This window comes from Mixophyes fleayi, chromosome 1, assembly GCF_038048845.1.
Source record: "Mixophyes fleayi isolate aMixFle1 chromosome 1, aMixFle1.hap1, whole genome shotgun sequence".
Lineage (NCBI taxonomy): Eukaryota > Metazoa > Chordata > Amphibia > Anura > Limnodynastidae > Mixophyes > Mixophyes fleayi.
This window is the reverse complement of record NC_134402.1, coordinates 215,139,052-215,160,398: the sequence shown is the minus strand read 5'-3', so window position 1 is coordinate 215,160,398 and position 21,347 is coordinate 215,139,052. Positions and strand designations below refer to the sequence as shown.

Here is a 21,347-nt window from a genome sequence, read left to right as displayed (position 1 = left end):
ATACTATATTTAGCCTCTGGGCTTATGAGACCTAGGTGAACTATTTCACATTTTTTTGGCATTAAACTGTAGTTACCACGCTCTTGACCAATCCTCTAGTCTATCTAGATCATCAATTATTTGTTTTACCCCTCCTGGTGTGTCTACCCTGTTGCATATCTTTGTGTCATCAGCAAAAAGGCATTATTTCCCTTCAATAACATTTGCAATATCAATTTTTAAATATATTAAAAAAAACTGGTCCAAGTACAGATCCCTGGGCTACTCAAATAGTAACCTTTCCATCCTGTGAATGTACTCAATTTACTACAACTGATTTTCATCCTGCAACCAAGAACTTGTAGAAACATCTTAGAATCCAATCAAGTTTATTTAACAGTTTGCGAAGTGGGACAGTGTCAAAAGCCTTACTAAAGTCTAGATAAGTTACATCTACAGCCCCCCCTTGATCTATTACCTTAGACATCCAGTAAAAAAAATAAAAAAAAAATAGTTTGACACGATCTACCCTCAGTAAATCCATGCTATTTGGGATCTTGTAAATTGCTAAATTTGCCATATTCTACCCACTACTGATTTAATGCTCACTAGTTGGTAGTTACTTGCATCTTCCATGTTTCCACTTTTGTGCAGTGGGACAACATTCACTCTTTTCCAGCCCTCTGGAATTACTCCTGTATCTAGTGACTAGTTGACAAAATTATATTAATTGTGTTATCAGCACCAATTTAAGCTGTATTAGTATCATTAGATGTATCTCATTTTTTTATTTTTTTTTAAATAAGTTTTTATTGAGGTTTAACAACAAATACAAGTTATATAAATGTATTTTCAACAGTATTCGTTTTGGATGGCGAGTGATAAAGAGATTATAACATCATAACACTAAGCCAAAGAAGATTAAATGTATCAAAGAGAATATACATTCCCATCCACAAAAGGTGGGTATTGCTAACCTGACACATAGAACACAAAGACAGACAGGTGGGGGGGACACAAAGGAAAAAAAAGGGCAAGAATGGGGGATGGCATGATGCAAGTCTTCATAGTAAAAGGTCTACAGCGTATACAGAGTAGGTATATGACAAAGCCTAATCCATCAATCAGAAGCGTTTGATACAACCCTGTACCTAAAGATTGATGGTTGTATCTCATTTTTTAATGAATATTGAGACAGGATGGACTGCCTGTCTATTCCACCCTGTCTGCTGTTGCTGGGAACCTACTGGGCTTACTTTGCCACAGTTCCCTTTCTTTATCCCAATTGGGGGCAGTTGTAATACATTGCAATAATATTGAAAAATTTTGGAGGTTATTGCCCACACCTGCCAGGACTGGTGTTTAGTGATCTAACACACACTGCTGGCTGTAGTGCTCACATAATGCCTGTTATAATAGAATAAACCATTGTTTCTCCTATTAGAACTGGACACTGTTAGGCTCCAAGAGAAGGGTGCCAAGTAAAAACTGCCGGATGGAGCACCCAGGAAATAGGTGCTGGGGAGAACTCTGCATAGGGAATGTCAGAGAAAAGCTGGAGAGTGACAGCAGCGTTACACACACACAAACACACACGTCCACTCTGCCCAGCAGCTCTACACCGTCGAAGTAATTATTAACAAAAACCCTATATTACTAATTAGTTCAATAGAATGAACCAATGAACTTGAATTTTGTTTCTGTGCTTTAAGAGAACACACATATTGCACAATACAGAATTAGATAACAAGAGACATGTTTTTAGTAAATTTCCATTATTGCACAATTCATGAACAAAACAACAGGTTATATAATTGTCATGTGATTTTATTTCACAATCACCTGATATGTCCAAAGAAATATTGGTCAAGATGACCGGCCAAAGAGAACATGTCACATTGCCAGCAGTGATGTAAGCTGGGAAGGTGTGTTTTAAAGTAATAAAGAGCATCATCTCTATAAATGTAGGAGTTAATTAAATATAGTGTCAATTGGCATTTGAGACCCTGGGCGTAAGTCTGCTTCGTCCAGTATGGCTGCGAGTCTAAGGGGTGATGTATGTGGGGTGAGACGTATGTGTTTTCTACACTAAGTGTGTTTTTCTCACAAAGTGTTAGAAAATGCACAGGTAGACAACACAGTTGGACAAACATTGGATTACTCCCAGGACTAGGCTATATCTGTAAAGTCTATTTTTGCAATACTTGTCTATCTATATGGAACACTGCAAAGAGGTAATTCTTTAAAAACCCCTTACTTTTTTGCTTTTACTCTCATCACAATGTTTAACAAATTGCTCTTCTTGGTCTCTTTTCATGGCAATATTTTTAGGACTGTGTCATCTTTCACCCCTCCACCAACACAAACATTTGTCCACATTGCACCTTCATTACTCCACTCATCTCTAGTTAACACCCATGAACTGTTGTCCTATTTATTATCTCTAACAAGTAAAGCCTCCACCTGTCACCAGAAAATAAAAGGTCACACATCTGTCACGAGCCACGGCGGTACGCAGCATCCTGGAGTGAATTAGCAGCTATCGCGTGCTTTAGTTTCTATGCTGTTATCCTTGTGGCATAGATGTAGGAGGGTGTAGGGACATCCTCCAACACCAGGGGGAGCTCTCATATGATTTAAACTGGTTCATTTATATTTTTATACATGCTTCCTGGTTTATGTTATTACCTATGCTAGTTCTAGCTAGCAATTAATTAGCTGCCTCCTGAGGCTGATTCTCAGCCCTGTCCTCCTCGGCTTAGTACTATTTAAGGCAGTGAGATCTGAGCCTCACTGCCGGTTATAGCTTTTCTGTCACAGTCCTGCTTGCGCCTAGTTCCTGTCCTGTGGATACTCTGTTGGATTATCCGTGTATGACCCCTGCTTGGATTTGGACCCTGCCTGTTTTGCTCGTGACCCTGACCTTTCTTGCCTATATCTTGGACCTTGCTACCGTGCCTGTGACCTCGGCTTGTTTATTGGATTCGTCTGCTGCCAGCCCTCGACCCGTGCCTGGACTTCACTCCTCTTTCCTGGGTTCTCCCCAGCCGGTACACATTTCACGACCCTCTGTTAGTCTGTGGCCAAGTCTGTCCCCACCACTAGGGGCTCCAGTGAACACTAGACTTTCAGAGCAGACTCTGGGTTTTGCTGTACCAGCTAGAGGGGTTCCTAACAACATCTTACAATCCCCTTACCTATCTTTCTCTCTCTGCTTCTATTAGCCGGTGATATATCACCCAATCCAGGTCCCCTACACTCCTCACACACATACATCAGAACACTACCACTCTATAGCAAACCTCAAACACATTACCTTCCCCCTCTCGGATCATCACCTTATCAGCTACATGCTCACCCCCACTGCTCTAACCTCTCTACTGTCTAACTCTACTAAGCCTCCTCATACCTGCAGAAATCTTAATTCTATTAATATTCAACAATTTTTCCACCTCTCTCCAACACCTTCTCTCCCCTATCTCTACATTCTCCTCCCCTGAGATGCTAGTACCTCATTTTCACAAAACCTTAGCAACAGCGACACTACATACTACACGTCGACTTCGATGTCAGCCGAGGCACACTACAGCAACGCAAAATCTTCAAAAACTTTCAAGTAAAGCAGAATGTCACTGGCGTAAAACTTGCACCTCTAATGACTTCTTCACATATACTTCTATCTACCGCTCCTATCGAAATGCTCTGGACACTGCAAAACAAACATACTTCCAATCTCTTATCTATGCTCAGGCTTCTAACCCCAAACGCCTTTTTAAGACATTTAAAGCTCTTCTCAATCCTCCAACCCCAAACCCTTCATCTACTATCAGTGCCCAGGATCTTGCCTCCTATTTCAAGGACAAGATTGATAAGATCAGACTAGAATTGGTGTCCTCTTCCACAACAAGCAATTTGCTCAATTCCTTCCCACCAACCTCTGACACCCTCTTTTCATTTGACCCCACAAATGAAGAGGAAATTTCTACTCTCTTCTTATCCTCCTACTCTACCTCGTGTCCTCTTGATCCTATTCCTTCGCAAATTGGTAGATCCCTGTCTCCTGTGCTCATCTCACCTCTAACTAAAATCTGTAATCTCTCGTTCTCTACTGGCATCTTTCCATCACTATACAAGCATACAAACTCTCTCTCAAATTACCGTCCCATCTTTCAGCTGCCGTGCCCCTCCAAGCTTCTAGAGAAAGACTTGCCTACACTCGCCTCACACGCTTCCTTTCTGCAAACAAGCTGCTGGATCTTCAGTCTGGCTTTCGTTCTCAACACTCCAGAGACTGCATTGACTATGGTTGTCCATGATCTGAAAACTGCTAAAACTAAACGCTATTACTCTCTCCTAGATCTCTCCGCTGCATTTGACACCGTTGACCACTCTCTTCTCATACAAACGCTGCAATCCCTAGGGCTTCAAGACACTGTTCTATCCTGGTTCTCATCCTACCTTTCTAATCGCTCTTTCACTGTTAATTTCTCTGGGGCCGCCTCTGCTCCGCTTCCTTTATTAGTTGGAGTACTGCAAGGCTCAGTGCTAGGTCCTCTGCTGTTCTCTATCTATACCGCTTTTCTTGGATATCTAATAAGTTCCTTTGGATTTCAGTATCGTCTCTATCCGGATGATACCCAAATTTATCTATCCTCTCCTGATCTCTCGACATCTGTGTTGTCCCGTGTAACTGACTATCTTTCTGCCATTTTTTATCTCGGATGTCCTCTTGCCAACTCAAACTTAATCTTTCTAAAACAGAGTTAATAATATTCCCACCCACCAACAAGAGCATACCTGACATTTCTATCTCTGTTGATAACATGACCATAAATCCCACCCCACTAGCTCGCTGCCTAGGTGTAATCCTTGACTCACACCTATCCTTTGTTCCCCACATTCACTCTATATCTAAATCATGTTACATACATCTAAAAAACATTTCAAGAATTCGCACATATCTCACACAAGACACTGCAAAAACCTTAATTCATGCACTTATCTCCCACATTGACTATTGCAATTCCCTCCTTACTGGCCTTCCCAAAAAAAGACTCAAACCCCTACAATCTATTTTGCACGCTGCGGCAAGATTGATTTTCCTTGCAAATCATTATTCCTCTGTTGAATCACTCTGTATGTCTCTACACTGGTTGCCTGTTTTCTACCGAATCCAATATAAAATACTTTTACTAACCTACAAGGCCATCAACAAAGCTGCACCAACCTACATCTCCTCTCGTCACAAAATATCTCCCAACTCGGCAACTCCGTTCTGCGTCTCTCATCCACACTCATTACATCCTCCCATTCCCGATTACAGGACTTTTTCCGGGCTGCACCCACTCTATGGAATTCTCTCCCTCACACAATAAGACTGTCCTCTAGTCTACAAGCTTTCAAGCACTCTGAAAACCCACCTCTTCAGACAAGCTTATAATATTCCTCAACCACCCTCTTAACCTGACTACATTACCCTATTACCACCTGTTCTTCAAATACCCCTTGACCAACATTGTTGTGTGACAGGATCATTTAGCTATGAGTCACTTTTACTTTTGCAGTCTGACTGGGCTGACTGCAAATGTAGACTTAACCTCATGTGTCAAACTCCCATTGTCAAATAGATAGTAAGCTTGCGAGCAGGGCCTTCTCACCTCTTTGTCTGTTTTACCCAGTTTGTTTATTCGTTTACTATGTTTGTCCCCAATTGTAAAGCGCTACGGAATATGTTGGCGCTATATAAATAAATGATGATGATGATAGTATCATTTTAATAATAAACTATAGAAATATTAGATTTTAGAAACCTGCTCATCTCATTTACTATTTAAAAGGATGGAAAGAGAATATCTTATACAATACACACACACACACACGCGTCCCCATTGCCCAGCAGATTTACAAACACACACACAGAAACACTACCCCTCTGCCCAACAACTCTACACACACACGTCCGTCCCCTCTGCCCAGCAGCTTTACACACACATACCTGTCCCCTCTGCCCAGCAGCTCTAAACACACATACACGTCCCCTCTGCACAGCAGCTCTATACACACACACACACGTCCCCTCTGCCCAGCAACTCTACACACTAACGTCCCCTCTGCCCAGCAACTCTACACACACGTCCCCACTGCCCAGCAGAGTTACTCATGCATGCCCCCTCTGCACACATGCTTTACTCACAAACGTCCCCATTGCCCAGCAGCTCCACACACACGTCCCCTCTGCCCAGCAGCTCCACACACATGTCCCCTCTGCCCAGCAACTCTACACACACACACACACGTCCCCTCTGCCCAGTAGCTCTACACACACACAAACACACACACACGTCCCCTCTGCCCAGCAGCTCTACACACACATACACACGTCCCCTCTGCCCAGCAGCTCTACACACACACACACGTGTCCACTCTGCCCAGCAGCTCCACACACACGTCTCCTCTGCCCAGCAGCTCCACACACACGTCCCCTCTGCCCAGCAGCTCTACACACACATACACATACACATACACGTCCCCTCTGCCCAGCAGCTGTGTTGGGGCAGGCTCCGGCGTGTTGCGCCATTTGGCCCCACCCTCTAAACATCAATCGCCTTTTTGGACCAATTGGGGCAGGGGGCGGGGAAACAATTGGGCACTATTCGCATCCTAAGGCCGGCCCCCTGCACCATACTGCTTGAGTGGTTAGAAACTCTCTCGGGAGGACTCCCAGAAATTTGAGAGTAGGCAACTATGAGTTTTATTCATATATGTCCCATCTGCCCACATGCCTCCCTGCGAAGCAGCTTTACGTACACCCTTAGCCCACATGCTGAGAAGCTGCTTTACACACACATATCCTCCCCATCACATTACCCCTTCTGTTTACTCTTTTCTCCACCAATGTCTTCCACGTACATAGGAACAGGAAACTGTGCACCAGCAGCTTCCTGCACTATGTATCATGTGACTGCATCACATGACCTTGTGATGTCACAGTGAGAAAGAATGTACATTTGTGGAACGTGCTCAAGCTACGGCGACATTTTTACCTGGGAATTGGAGAGTGAGATGGCGGACTACGAGAGCGCTCAGAGAGGACGTTTAAAATTGAAAGGAATCGGCGATATCAGTATGGGAAAGAAGTAAGTAGTTTGACCGGAGAGCTCTAGTTATTCTTGAGCGAATAATGTGTCTTTTCCCCCTCACATATTATCACGACATTTCAGCTGGTAACATGTAGATTTAAGTTCTGAGCAGTAAATGTTGGAAAATAGGGAGAATCACAAAAGATACACTGCATCTGATTTCTGCTCATAGTTAAATGTACGCAAATAGCTCAACTCCAAACAGGTACCCCAAAATGTTATCTCCCGGCAGAGTGAATGGCACATTTATACACATTTCTCAAGATTTGAGATACATAAACGCTTAATTTGTATGACTTTTTGCATCCTTTCCATATGTTTTTTTTTTACATTTTTTTTTTTAACTTTTCCATGTGAGGCGCCATTAGGTCTACAGCACTAATAAATCCAATGCAAATAGGATCTAATAGTAACTAGCAAAACAATTCTTCCTGTTATTTACATAGGTATTGATTTCCATAGTAGACTGATGTCTCTGCCATATATACTATAGAAAGGGAAAATGGAAATTGATTAATGATTAAATTCATTAATGAAGTCTGTTAATTGTTTTTGAAATTAACAATGCTTTTTATATGGGTATTTCTGGTATTCTAAAATATAACTTTACTTATGTTTGTAGTTTTCCCTAAATAATTAGAAAAACAATAACATGACTTAGTATTGTAAAAATGATTGACACTATTGACATAGAAGTGGTGTTATTGCTACTTCCTTGCCTACCTACTTCCTTCACTCTGGCATCTGCAAATGAATTCTGCACCCTGCTTTCCTTCTCACCCCCCAGTACCTGCCCACTTGACCCCATCTCGTCCCACCTCCTCAGCCCCCTCTCTCTTGAGGCCTACTCCCACATTGCCCACCTCCTTGACCCTGCCTCCCTCTGTAATTAACGCAATATCCTTCAACGTCCCTTTGCCTCCAAACTTCTCAAAAGGGTTATCTACAGCGTCTCGCCTCCTTTATCTCTTTTCACTCACTCCTTGACCCACTCCAGTCGGGCTTTTGTTCCCTCACTTTACTGAAACTGCCCTCACTAAGGTCACTATTGTCCGTCTCCTCGCTAAATCTTAAGGGCATTTCTCCCTTCTTATCATTCTCGACCTCTTTGCTGCCTTCGATACCTTTGACTACTGCCTCCTTTTGCAAATCAAATCTATAGGCCTCTAACACTATCCTCGCCTTGTTTTCCTCTTATCTCACCAACCTCTTCTCTTCAGTCTCAACACTTGACTCTACATCCCCCACCTCCTCGTCCCTTAGCTGTTGGAGTTCCCCAAGGTTCCACTTTTGGCCCCCTTCTCTTCTCCCTCTACACCTCCTCCATTGGTGACCTCACTTTGGCTTCCGGTACCACCTCTATGCTGATTATACCCAAATCTATCATTCATCAAGTGTGTCTCCTACTGTCTCTCTCCCATCTCATCTTGGATGTCCAAGCGCTTTCTTAAACTCAATATTTCCAAGACTGAGTTAATCATCTCAAATACCCCCTGCCCCCACTCTTTCTATTAATAATATGACCCATTCTTTCTGTCCCTCAAGTCTGATGCCTGTGGATCATCTTGAACTCTTCCCTCTCCTTCAAACCTCACATTCTGTCCCTCTCAAAATCCTGTTACTTCCACCTCCAGAGTATATCCAAAATTCGGCTCTCACCATAAAAGCAACAAAACCTCTTTTTCACTCACATTTAATCTCTCGTCTTGATTTCTGTAACAATCTTCTCTCTTGCCTACCTGACTCCCACCTTGCCTCTCAAGTTTATCTTCAATGTTGCTGGCCGCCTTATATTTTTCTCCCGCCGGTTTATCTGTCAGTAGCTACATTGGCTCCTTGTGGACAACAGAATTAAATTTAAACTCCTGACCCTCGCAAATGCTATTTTGCTTTTATTAGTATTACTATTAGACTGTAATACAGGGTGATTCAAAAGTCGCAGTACACCCTTTTATTTCAAAAACTCTACAGGAATTGGGCCGATTTCAAGATGGCGCCCATGTTTGGTACATACCGTAAAAGATAGACCACGTCACCCATACCTTACTGGAGTATTCAGGTTTCCCAATTTCCTGTAGAGTTTTTGAAATAAAAGGGTGTACTACGACTTTTGAATCACCCTGTATTATATTTTGAAGGTTCCCATATCCAGGCTTCTTTCCATACTCTAAAACCATTATATCTAAGATACAAGTTGACTTATTTTAAAGAGATGCTATTAAGATTTACAAATGTGAGCTAAAGTTACTTTAACGGGAGAGTTTTTTTCCTTAATGCAACAAACTTCCTGTCATTAGTAATTTTGTTGAAGAACAGTGCGTTACTCACTTTTAGCCACCTTTTGCAGAAAGTTACTGATCATAGTTTGCAGTAAAATAACAGATCAAGCTAATACAAATATTATGTGAAACACTTCAAGCTCTGTCAAAGTATGGAGACTTCTATTTATGTGTATATTTAAAAGTAGTATTCATACTTTTTTTTATAGGAGGCAACTTGTATTTTAGGTTTAACAGTCATTTAACGTGGGTGATATTTCTTACATGAACCTATATCCTATCTTTGCATATAATACTATTTTACTTTCCAGAAAAAAGAAAGCTAAAGATAAAAATAAGATGATGCAACAAATTTTGACCAACAAGAATAATGAGGTGGAAAAGAAGAAGCTGGCTTTAGATAAGAGAACACCAGCTCAACTTGCTTTTGAAAAAATGCAAGAGAAAAGAGTAAGCAAAGTTTTTTTTTTTTTTGTTTGCACATTCTTTTAAACTTATTAAGTAATGTGTATATACTATTATTTTGTAAGGTCTCTATTTAATTTTTGATTTGAAAAAGACAAGTTCTTTATCAGTTAATTTTAGGAAAACTATCCAAGTTAGATGTCTTCACAAGTATACCTGCAGGGAAAATGTGCCATAAATGAATGCAAAATAAATAAATGCATTTGCAGCCATTGCATTGCAACATCATTTGTCATGGGGCAAATTTGCACTTTTTTTTTCTTTGCTTTGCTCCTAACTTTAAATTAGGCCCTTAATGTCTGTAGATTACTATATGTACACCGGTATAGGACATGCATGTCTACGCACAGATACTCATTGACTACAGGAAGATTGCTTTGAGAAAACATGTTGTTAATTTAATGTAATATTATGTTGTACACATACTTCAATAAAAATAACATGTAGCCAATAGTCAATCATATAATCATAGAAAAACATTTGTTTAGAAGTGAACCACGGGTGCATTAGACTTAATGAATTTCACAATTTCAAGGGGCTTCCCTGAGATGGAATAAAATATTTACAGGTTAACGCTGCATTACCATCTAAAGTGGTAAACACTATCATTCTACGTTTACCACTTCAGTCTGTCTGCAGTAAGAGGGGTGTGTGAGTGGGAGGACCAATAAAAGCTGCATTCCCCCTTCATAGTGCCACACTGTTTAAGCATTGTTTTCCTTAACCCCCCCAAGAAATATGTATATATGCATGTACATGTATATATGTGTATTTGTCATACTCTGTAGTTTTACTAAATAGTATTAAAAAAAATTCTACAATTAGGACTAAAATTAATTTGAAACTTTTAAATGACCTAAAGCTTCAGTGGATAGATGTACCCCAATCATTCAATTGTATTTCCCATGCTGCCACTTCTAAATTGATAACCTATATATTGAAAGTGCACGGTTAGTTTTTCAGTGAATTTAAAAAAAAATATATAAATGCGTGACACATCAAGTATATTAAACACTTACAGAAAGTTATTACTTTATATACTGTATAAATCAGATTGCTGTAAATCACTAAATGTAAAAAAAAAATCATTGTGCCCCTAATTAATGTGTAAATAATATACAGAAGAAAACAAACATGCTGAAAATAATGTGCTATTAAAATAAAAAAATAAAAATAGCTTACTATAGAAAAATTCATTAAAAGGTGTTCTATAGTAACCTAATTCCCCCCCCCCCCCCCCTCCCTTTGTTTTGTAGCTGTTTTTGCTTTTCTCACTACCACTGGAGGTAGTATTGGTGGGTAACACACTGCCGGTCTGGAAAAATGACTTGGACATGAGCTAAGAGCGTCCTGTGATATTTGCCGTGCTCTCCTTGTTCCTGCTGACCTGGTCATTTTTTAGTGGAATTAACATTTAAATAGTTATAGGTATTTATCGACTACCTATAAGCTGAATTATGAAAGAGGCCAATGTTGCATGATTCTGTTAAAAGTCTACTCTTGGGGTCCATATCATGTTAAATGGTATAATTAACCTGTTAAAATACTTCAGAATGATTACCCTGCTTGCTGCAGTGCTTAATTCTTTTTATTTTTTTTTATTTTGCAGCAAATGGAAAGAATCTTAAAGAAGGCTTCAAAAACACACAAACAAAGAGTAGAGGTAAGTAAGCTGGTAGTTCGTCTACAACTACAGTAGTTACATTTCAGCATGCCTGGCTATAGTATCTTCATTTCATATTGGCTCTATTTTAAAGGACTGCTAAATCCCAAAATTTAAATTTTAAGATATGAGTCATTAAGGTATAATGATTTGTTCAATGTTAATCTGAAATTCCATTGCTGCTCTATTTACTCTTTCATGGACTGTCATGTACTTAAACTATTGTTAATATATTTAAATTGTGATTTCTGGTAAATTCCACTCAGGCATTTTTCCCATCTTATACTGTTCATTCCAAATAGTAGAACCAGAGGCGTGCTGTGCTCGGAACCCTCTGTTTTGGATGACACCCAGAGTTGCCAACACATACAGTTGTTCATTTTAATGAACTAACTTCTAAATGTGTATTAATATTTTCTTTTTCTTACAGGATTTTAATCGGCATTTGGATACACTAACAGAACATTACGACATTCCTAAAGTCAGCTGGACTAAATAACAGTTCTCATTTACATCTATTTATATTGACATGACAATTATCAGTCATGTATGCTTTTTTTTTCTAAAGTATATCAAAGTTTATTTTTATTTATTACTTGTAGCCAATGTAAATAAAAAACTATAGTGCTCATGAAGAAGCTGTATCTTAAATTATTTACAATTTGTTCATTATCTGTTTTCTTGAAACAAAAGAACAGTCAAGATAACACCCAGCTTTTCTAAAATTAGTTTTTATTGTTTGAAAACTAAAGCAAACATATGTTTAAACATTTCATAAGGTTGTTCAAGTGCATTTGCCATTTCTAACCTATAATAGCTAGTAACAGACAGTGCATGAAGACCCCATATTCAATGAGAAGCCCCCTGTTGTATCATGCTTCAAGGAATACTTTAATGGAGCAGGTCTGGCACAGCCTTTATAACTCGCCAGTGAGGTCTGAAGAAGATCTGAACAAAGCTCTAATTATGTAATCCTTTTCCTTACATTAAAGTGAATACTGAAGCAATACGCGCAGTTGATAACAGCATTATTCTAAGTATAACCGCTAAGTTTGCAGTTACATTCATATATTGCTTATACTGCAAACATTGCAAAGTATACGTCAGAATATACAAATACATACAGCTCTGTCTCACATTATGTTGAGTTGGTAAATAATCATTGTTTGAGTTATGTTTGCAAGGGTATCATCCACTGCACAAGATTTAGGAAAAAAATCAGTAAATAATTTGATAAATAGCACAAACTGAGAATCTGTTCATAAAGAGACATAAAATCAATGAGAGACTTCATCTTGTTTGTTAGTAAAAGTGAAATGTTATCATTACTACATTCCACCCCTTGGCTCTTTATGACAGAGATTCACAAAATTGTTTGATAGGTCCATTAAAAAAGCAATTTGAGCATTATTAATGTGTGCCATACATTTCTTAACATATACATAAAACAGTCTGAACAAATACATAATTACTAATATGATCTATACAGTAAGCATATATGTGACAGGATGGACCGCCTATGCCATCCTGTCTGTTGTTGCTTCGAACCAGCTGGGTTTACTGTGCCACCGTTCCCTTTTCTTTATCCCAAATGCACCCTCTAACCGCAGTAGGAGGGGCTTACAAATGCTGCCACCACTGGAATTCTTACCGGTATCCAGTACTTTGTTTCTTCTGGGTAACTGACACTGATAGTGTACCCTGTTACTGGTGCACCTGGGTTGGTACCCCTGACTTCTTCCTATGGATCAGGGTTGTTGTGGATTGATCCCCCCTGGCCTATCACACATCAAGCAGGTCTTTGAAGCAAGTGATGTTTATTTGCTCAAGTAGTTCTAAGAAGGACAGTTCACACGCCAGTCTGTGGTACTAGATATCTTTCCAGAAGTATAGATGGTACAAGAATGATACATTACATGCTCAAACGGCTCACGTTTTATACAGTTCTGACATAAATCCTGGCAGGGTGTAAGCCAGCTCCCTGATCTGAGATGGTTCCGCAACGTCTGAACTATTTTTAGTATCAGGATACGATATGTTTCCCAAACATGGATTTACATGCAATGGAAAGCTAACAATATTTACACTTATCTGTGATATCCTAAAAGTTGCTGTGGTTTCCTGCATCCTGTTTTAGACACATAGGAAATATAACAGCAAGTCTAATTAAATCTTCCTGTGCCTTCAGGGGTGTTGGATACACACATCAAAAGGTCTAATTAACATGAGATTAACATGGGTCCTTTCTTCAGACATTTTGCAGAATACACATTTCCTCCACTATATTGCTAACTTGAGAATTCCCAAATAAAAGTTGTAAAACCCCAAAGTCATTTCCCTAGATAACACATACCAATGTACCACAATAAGTGCTTTTGCAATTATACATTGGTGCCTGCTTCTCTGTTTGAAATAAATTTCTAGAATAAATTATTTCTACATGATCCAGCTACAAATAAGTTATTTATAAGTGATCCAGTCACAATATACATATCTATTTGTTGTTCCTTACCAATTAAACCATGATGAACCATTCTCTTGGGTAATTGTTAGGACAGTATTTTACCACACACCTAAAACATTCATTGGAGAATCAATGAATCTGCATTGGCAAAACTTTGATTAATTTCATTAACACAATATAATTTGGCAATGGCACAGTGCTATTCACTACATTCCAATATGATTTCTTACAAAATCCTACACTTTACTTAGTTGTTTGATATGTACTCTTGACCCCTGGCAATAGTCCCTTTGAATTCCATATTTCCTCTGCCTCCCTGGCAGTCTTAACTAATGGATTGATGTGCTACTCAGCTGTGACACCATATTAAATGCGCAAAAAAAAATAATTTTGTACTCTAGTCTGAAAACACTCCTTCCAAAGTGATTTTCGGATACTGGTGTTGGTATCACCGGCCCCCTTTAGAATCCACACCCTTGGTGTCGGTAGCACAAACTTGACCTGGTTCAAGATCTCTATCCTTTTAGTTCTGGATAGTTATATGGTAGGAGGATCTTGCTGCTGAGAGAATATGTAAGAAAGCTGACTGGAGTTTGCCAAAACACTTGAGAAAAGAAAAACACATTTCCTCTGGGAGAATGTCAGGTGGACAGATGTGTTAGGGCAATTTACCTCTCCTTTATCAAGTCCCTTCAGATATCAGTGAGATAAGATGCTGGTTAACCAGGAGATCAGTAATCAAGACACAGACATGCCAATGTCAAGATGGATACTGAGCTGTGCTCGTTTATTAATGGATTACATTTATACATGAGAAAGCGTTTGATCTGGTTATAGGATAGAAACACATGATTGATATTTTCCTGAGTTAATATAAATCTTCTGACAAAGCTAGATAGTTCTCTTCCTGTGACGTTTATGGTTTCTTCTTATAATCATTTATTTATATAGGCCCAACATATTCCGTAACGCTTTACAATTGGGGACAAACATAGTAAACTACGGAATTAGTGGCTCTATATAAATAAATGATGATGATGAATTGGGGACAAACATAGTAAACTATTAAACAAACTGGGTAAAACAGACAAAGAGGTGAGAAGGCCCTGCTCGCAAGCTTGCAATCTCAGCTTCTGCTGGTGCCAGTACTCCCAATGTCATCATCTGTTATTCCCTGTCTTAGGCCCTCATCTGGGGTCCTTGAGATAGGTTATAGGCTGCATCTGGTTTTTCTGCTGATTATGCTGAATGTATTTTTAAGGCAATGCCAACATTTTTAACTCCTTCACATATCATTATTACCACTAATGCTTAGGAACAAACAGGTCCTTTCACAATTTCCCTCTGCTTCATAATATATATATATATATATATATATATATATATATATATATAGTTAAAAATGTTAAGGCCTGAGATGGTGACATCTAACACAGCCAAGACTACTTTTGTACAGTCTCTTGTGAGACAGCAAGAGTCTTTCACCATTCACCTGTGACCGAGTAGAGATATCATAATTTCTGCCCCTGATTATTCAAAAAGTATATTTTCTTCATGTCTCTGCTGTAATCTCTATATCATTTCTGAACGTACATGACCTATACCAGTTCCATCCTATCAATATGATCAATACCACAGTCATAATGAGTAGTGGGTGTACTAGTAAGTATATCAATCATAGATGGAGATGATCCAGTAAATACATCCCACCAATGTTTCTCTAAATCATCCTTCAGTTTGGTGGCTACAGCTTTTAATTCATTACCTTCTATAACCGTTACCATTTTTGCGCGTGATTGTTAGTATAGTTTACCTGCTTTAAATGTTCACTCAGCATTCTTTCATTTATAATTTTTACTATTTCATCTATATTTAAGGTTAACTGAGGCAGAGTTAGGTTATTACACTTGAACATTTTGTCTACCTGTGACATTTGGTCCTTATAAAATATCAACACTTTCCCTTGCCATTGTAAATGTGTTATATTCATGAGACACCCGGAAAATGGGTAGGTCAGCCCGTAGGTTAGTATTATTTTTTCATCATATGAGATTATGCAGACCATTTGAGGGGCTACCTCTATTAGTGTCTCATATTCCTTTGGGTGTAATGCCCATACACAAACACTAGTGTTATGCTGCAACATGCATGGTTCAAATACTGCAATTTGTTGTGGGCAAACAGGCCCCATGTTGTGTTATCACAGAGATCTAGGTCATGTGTCCAGTGTGACCAGCATCTTCTTGCAGTGTGATGCGTGCACCCAGGAGTCTTGGTTCTGGAGTTTTACTTATGTGGGCGTGGTCAACAAGACCTGATACGGACCCTCGAATTTTGGTTGAAAAGTTCTCATCTCGTGTTTCTTTAAGTACACCCAATCACCAGGTTTCAACTTATACGGCTGTGGGTCTGAATCAGGCTCTGGAAGTGAAGAAAATGCTAGAACATGCAAATAGTTCAAATGGTCAGTTAGACTTTTCATATGGCTAGTCAAATTTCCATGTTTATGTTGTAATTGCTGTGGATAATAACACCCTGTCTTTGGTATTGTTCCAAAAATTATTTCATAAAGAGACGGCTTGCTATTCGTATTTGGCATAGTTCTTACACTGAACAAGGCTATGGGCAGGCATTCTGGCCATGGTTTTCTGAATCTTCAGTTTCAATGTCCCATTTAACCTTTCTACTCACCCACTAGCCTGTGGTCTGTATGGCACATGAAAATCTTGCTGTATGCCTAGATCTGTCATTGTATGTTGCATTATTTCCCCTGTGAAGTGTGTACCTCTATCTGATTCAATTACCTCAGGGACACCATACCTGCACACAATCTCACCAATAAGTTTTTTCGCAGTTGCTTTTGCTGTTGCCTTGGCTACTGGCCAGGTCTCTGGCCATTTACTGAAAAGATCTGTACAGACTAGAACATATTCATATATTCCAGATTTAGGCAGTTGTATATAGTCTATCTGTAGTCTTTGAAAAGGATAAAAGGCTTTTGGAGTTGTACCTTGTGACGTTTTTTACCCTTTTTCCTGGATTTGAAGTTCCACAGATCCAGCAGGCCTGCACATAGTCTGTAGCAGCTTTATTGAATCCTGGAGCTATCCAATGTTGATGGACCACGCTAGTCATCTGTCCCTTCCCCAGGTGTGGCTGTCCATGTGCTATCTGTAACATGGGAGGGAAGTAAACCTGTGAAAGACAAAGTTTATCATTCAGTTTCCACATACCAGTGTGATCTTGTGTTCCTAATCATTTCCATCTTTCTTTCTACAATGGTCCTGTTTGTTGTTGAAACTTTTTTAGATCAGTAGTCAGGCATTTCTTTCTGTACTGTGTATACTTCTCTTTCAGGCTTTCTCTTAGCTGCCTTTTTTGCTTCTGAATCTGCAAACGTGTTCCCTTTTGTTTCAAAAATCTCATTCCTTGTATGTGCTTGTATTATAACCTTGTGTGGCAATTGCAATGCTCTAAACAAGTTTCTTATTAGACTGGCATGCTGTATGTCCTTACCACTAGAGGTCTTGAAATCTCTGCGCTTCCATATTGGACCATAGTCCTGCGTCACTCCCCAAGCACACCTGGAATCTGTGTAGATATTGGCAGTGGTTCCCTCTGCATATTCCAATGCCTGGGTGAGTGCTATCAGTTCAGCAGCTTGTCTTGACAGTATTGATGATAGTGGTCCTGAGTCAACTACTTCATTTTCTGTAGTCAACGCGTATCCTGTAAATGGTGAACCGTTTTCATAATACCTGGAACCATCTACAAAATGTTCATACACAGCATTAGACAAGGGAGAGTCAGTAACATTTGGAAGAATCTGTGCTTCCATATCCATAAGAGCAAGGCAATCATGTGAAAAAGAAAAATTGTGGTTAATATTTTCATCCAATTCATTGTCATCACCTTCACTATCACAATGTCTTTCTTCTGACGGCTCTTGTTCTTCACTTTTATTCCCGCCTTTTGAATCCGGAGATTCATACATTAGGGGTAACAATGTTGCTGGTTTTAATACTGTGCACCGTTTGACTGTGACATGTGAAGCACTTAACAATGCTACCTCATACTTAGTGAGTCTGGCTGCTGAAAGGTGTTTTGTTTTTGCTTGTTGTACTATTTCTACCACAGCATGTGGGACTTTGATTGTTAATTAGTGATCAAGGACAATATCTGTGCTTTTGTCTTTGAGGATTGCAGCCGCTGCTACTGCCCTTATGCATGTTGGTGCGCCTTTAATTATAGGATCTAAATTTGCTGAATAGTACGACAAAGGTCTTTGCTTGTGTCCATGTTCTTGTGTAAAGGACCCCTGCTGCATGTCCCTGATGTTCATGACAAAAAACATTAAATGATTTGTCATAGTTTGGCAGTCCCAGGGCTGGAGAATTAATGATGGCCTGCTTAAGATATTGTACTGCGGTTTCAATTTCTTGTGTGGTTGGGTATGGGCCCTCCTTTTTTGTACTGTTATATAGTGTCTGCATGTATATTGAGGCTAATGGAATTTAGTCTCTACAGTAGCCAATTAGGCCCAAGAAAGCCCTTGTTTGTTTTACAGTTTGAGGTGTTTTTACCTGTTGTATCGCTTGTACTCTTTGTGGCGTCAAATGTTTAGTGCCATGTGAAATGCAGTGTCCTAAGAAAATTACCTTCTTCTGTGCTGCATGAAGCTTAGATTTGGACACTCTGCAATCCTGCTGGGCCAAAAAGGTTAGTAGAGAAACAGTTTCTTCTTTACACTGTTGTTCACTATCAGCAGCTATCAACAAGTCATCAACATACTGCAATAGTGGGGTAGTTTCAGGATATTGTGGTAACCAACCTTGTAAGACAGTTGACATTGCTTCAGAGAATTCTGAAGGGTTGGTGGCTCCTCCCTGAGGCAATCTGGTCCAGCAGTGTTGTGTTCCTTAATGCGCAAAAGCCAGTATTTTCTGTGAATCGTTAGTTATTGGTACAGAAAAGAAAGCATTTGCTAGATTTATAACTGTAAACCACATTGATGTAACAGGAATTTGGTTCAGCAAGGTATGTGGGTTTGGGACAATGGGTGTGTTCACAATGAGTCGTTTATTTATTTCTCTGAGATCGTGAATTAACCTGAATTCGGGAGCTCCTCCCTCTCCCTGTTCTCTTTTCTTGACTGGAAATAAAGGTGTGTTAAAATGTGATCGACATTTCTTTACTATACCTTCGCTTTGGTATTCTTGCAATTGTTTTGTGATTGCTTTATTCTGTAACAAAGTCAAAGGATATTGTTTAACACATATTGGTAGTGTGTTAGTTTTTAATATAACTTTTGCCAGGGCAACTTTTAACAGTCCCACATCAGTTTTTCCCTTTGACCATATTTTTTCAGGTACATCCTTCAGCCACTGTGGTAGTGGTGCCTCATCTTGAGATGTGTTTTCACTTGGTTGTGTCAAAAACACCTGTACTGCTGCTTCTATCTGATTAGATATGTTGTCTGAAAGTTGACTGGTGTATTCCATCCCTTCTGGGGTGTATTTAATGCTGCTCTCATTAACTGTAATATGTCTGCACCCAGTAGATTTACAGGACAAGTGTTTGAAGTGAGAAACTCTATAGGGACAGGAGTACAGTCTTTGTTTACTTGTATCTTCACTTTTTTACTTTTCCTAAGGTGTATCGGCTGTCCTGTCAACCCTGATGCCTTTACATAATCTGAGATCACTAATTCTTGTGGTACTTGATCTTGTCTCAATACTGTTTGGCTTGCTCCCGTGTCAATTAGGCAGTCCAATTGTTGACCAGTGGGCAGTGTAATTTGCATAGTAGTTCCAGGCAGCTTAGCTTCTTCAGAGGTGTTGTCACAAACTTACTTGCTTTCATGCTGCTGATTTTCCTGTCTCTGTGTACAGCAGCACTTCCTGGTTTTGGGTGGTCACATGATCGTGTCTGGGAGGCGGCTTTTACTATCCACAGACTATATTAAGCTCACCTGGACAGTGCAGCCTTGTCAGAGAAACAAGTTACCACTTACCTGTTCCTGGCTCCTGTGCTTCGTGGATTGCTGAGTCTTCCAGTCTCCTGTGTCTTCCTGTGTTCTGATCTCTGCTTGTTAGACTATCCTGGCTCTCCAACCCCTGTGTACTGACCCGGCTTGCTGACTATCCCTCTACTCTTGTGACCCGTGTACCGACCCCAGCTTGATTGATGCCGCGTTGCCTCCTGATTCTGCCTGCCTCCATTCCTGTGTACCGACCCGGCTTGATTGACTCCGCATCTTCCGCTCCACTCCGCTGCACTACATCTTGGGGTGAACCTGAGGACCGCGACCTGCGACTCCTGGCAGCGAAGCCCACCCCGCCGTTCTTGGTGAACGCAGGGGAGATGTTAGACTCCGCACCTCAGGTAAGCCAGTGCTAATCAAGATTAGTAATAGTAATCCAGTATCTGTTACAGTTTGCTCTGACCATGGATTCAGCGGCAAAAGATCTGTTGGAGCATTTAGTGGGAAGGATGGATAAGCAAGAGGCTAACCAAGAGCAACTTTTAAAATTTCTCAATAGTTTATCTACTCGGTTGGATGTTGTCCAGAACACCTTGGTAGCTTCTTCCTCGCAGTTACGGATACCTAACCCACCTAAGTTCGATGGGGACCCCAAATATTGTAGAGGATTTTTAAATCAATGCTCCATACAATTTGAGCTGTTGCCAGGGAACTTCCCTTCCGAAAAAGCTAAAGTGGCCTATGTGATTTTACTATTGTCCGGTCAAGCGTTAGCATGAGCTTCCCCTTTTTCGCTGGAATGACGAGGCTCTAGTGGCTACGTTCTGGCAGGGCCTTTCAGACCGGATCAAAGACGAGCTGGTATCTCGGGAACTCCCTACATCTCTGGATGATATCATCTCCCTCTGTGTCAAGGTTGATTTGCGTTTCAAGGAGCGTAGTTCTGAGAAAGAACAATCTCGGCGCAGTATGATTTGCTTGGCCCCCAACTTCCAAACACCTGTTCTTCCTCCCGAAGAACCTATGCTATTATTATTATTATCATTTATTTGTTAGGCGCCACAAGGTATCCGCAGCACCGCACACAGTACTAACAGTAGACTATACAGGGTGAAACCATACAGAACAATGAACAAAAAGTACCAATACTTCAGAAAATCCAGCTAGTCATATGCAGTAAAGACGGAGCGGAAGAACAGGTATGGACACAGGAGGGGAGGGGGCCCTGCTCATACGAGCTTACATCCTAAGGGAGTGTCAGCGTTGTACCTAAGGGATACAACGACCTCTGGCTCTCTTCTGATATGTGGGTATCGATCGATAGAGAAAAGAAATACTCAGTCTTGTAATGGCTGAATACTGATTCTTTTCTGAC

At 40.1% G+C, this 21,347-nt stretch overlaps 1 protein-coding gene across 1 annotated transcript; it reads left to right on the top strand.

Moving 5' to 3' along the window:
- The first annotated feature begins 6,882 nt into the window (after positions 1-6,882).
- Positions 6,883-12,163, top strand: LOC142149711 (protein FAM32A-like). Its single transcript, XM_075205020.1, has 4 exons — positions 6,883-7,115; positions 9,709-9,847; positions 11,472-11,525; positions 11,956-12,163. The coding sequence occupies exons 1-4, from the start codon at positions 6,979-6,981 to the stop codon at positions 12,022-12,024; spliced, it is 399 nt and encodes a 132-aa protein (XP_075061121.1). The 5' UTR covers positions 6,883-6,978; the 3' UTR covers positions 12,025-12,163.
- The last annotated feature ends 9,184 nt before the right edge of the window (positions 12,164-21,347 follow it).

Bases quoted from the DNA above. Each gene is read 5' to 3' on its own strand.
- LOC142149711 (XM_075205020.1), top strand. From the start codon at position 6,979: ATGTACATTTGTGGAACGTGCTCAAGCTACGGCGACATTTTTACCTGG. The intron at 9,848-11,471 runs GTAAGCAAAGTT...TTTATTTTGCAG, and splicing joins AAAAAATGCAAGAGAAAAGA to CAAATGGAAAGAATCTTAAA. The intron at 11,526-11,955 runs GTAAGTAAGCTG...TTTTTCTTACAG, and splicing joins CACACAAACAAAGAGTAGAG to GATTTTAATCGGCATTTGGA.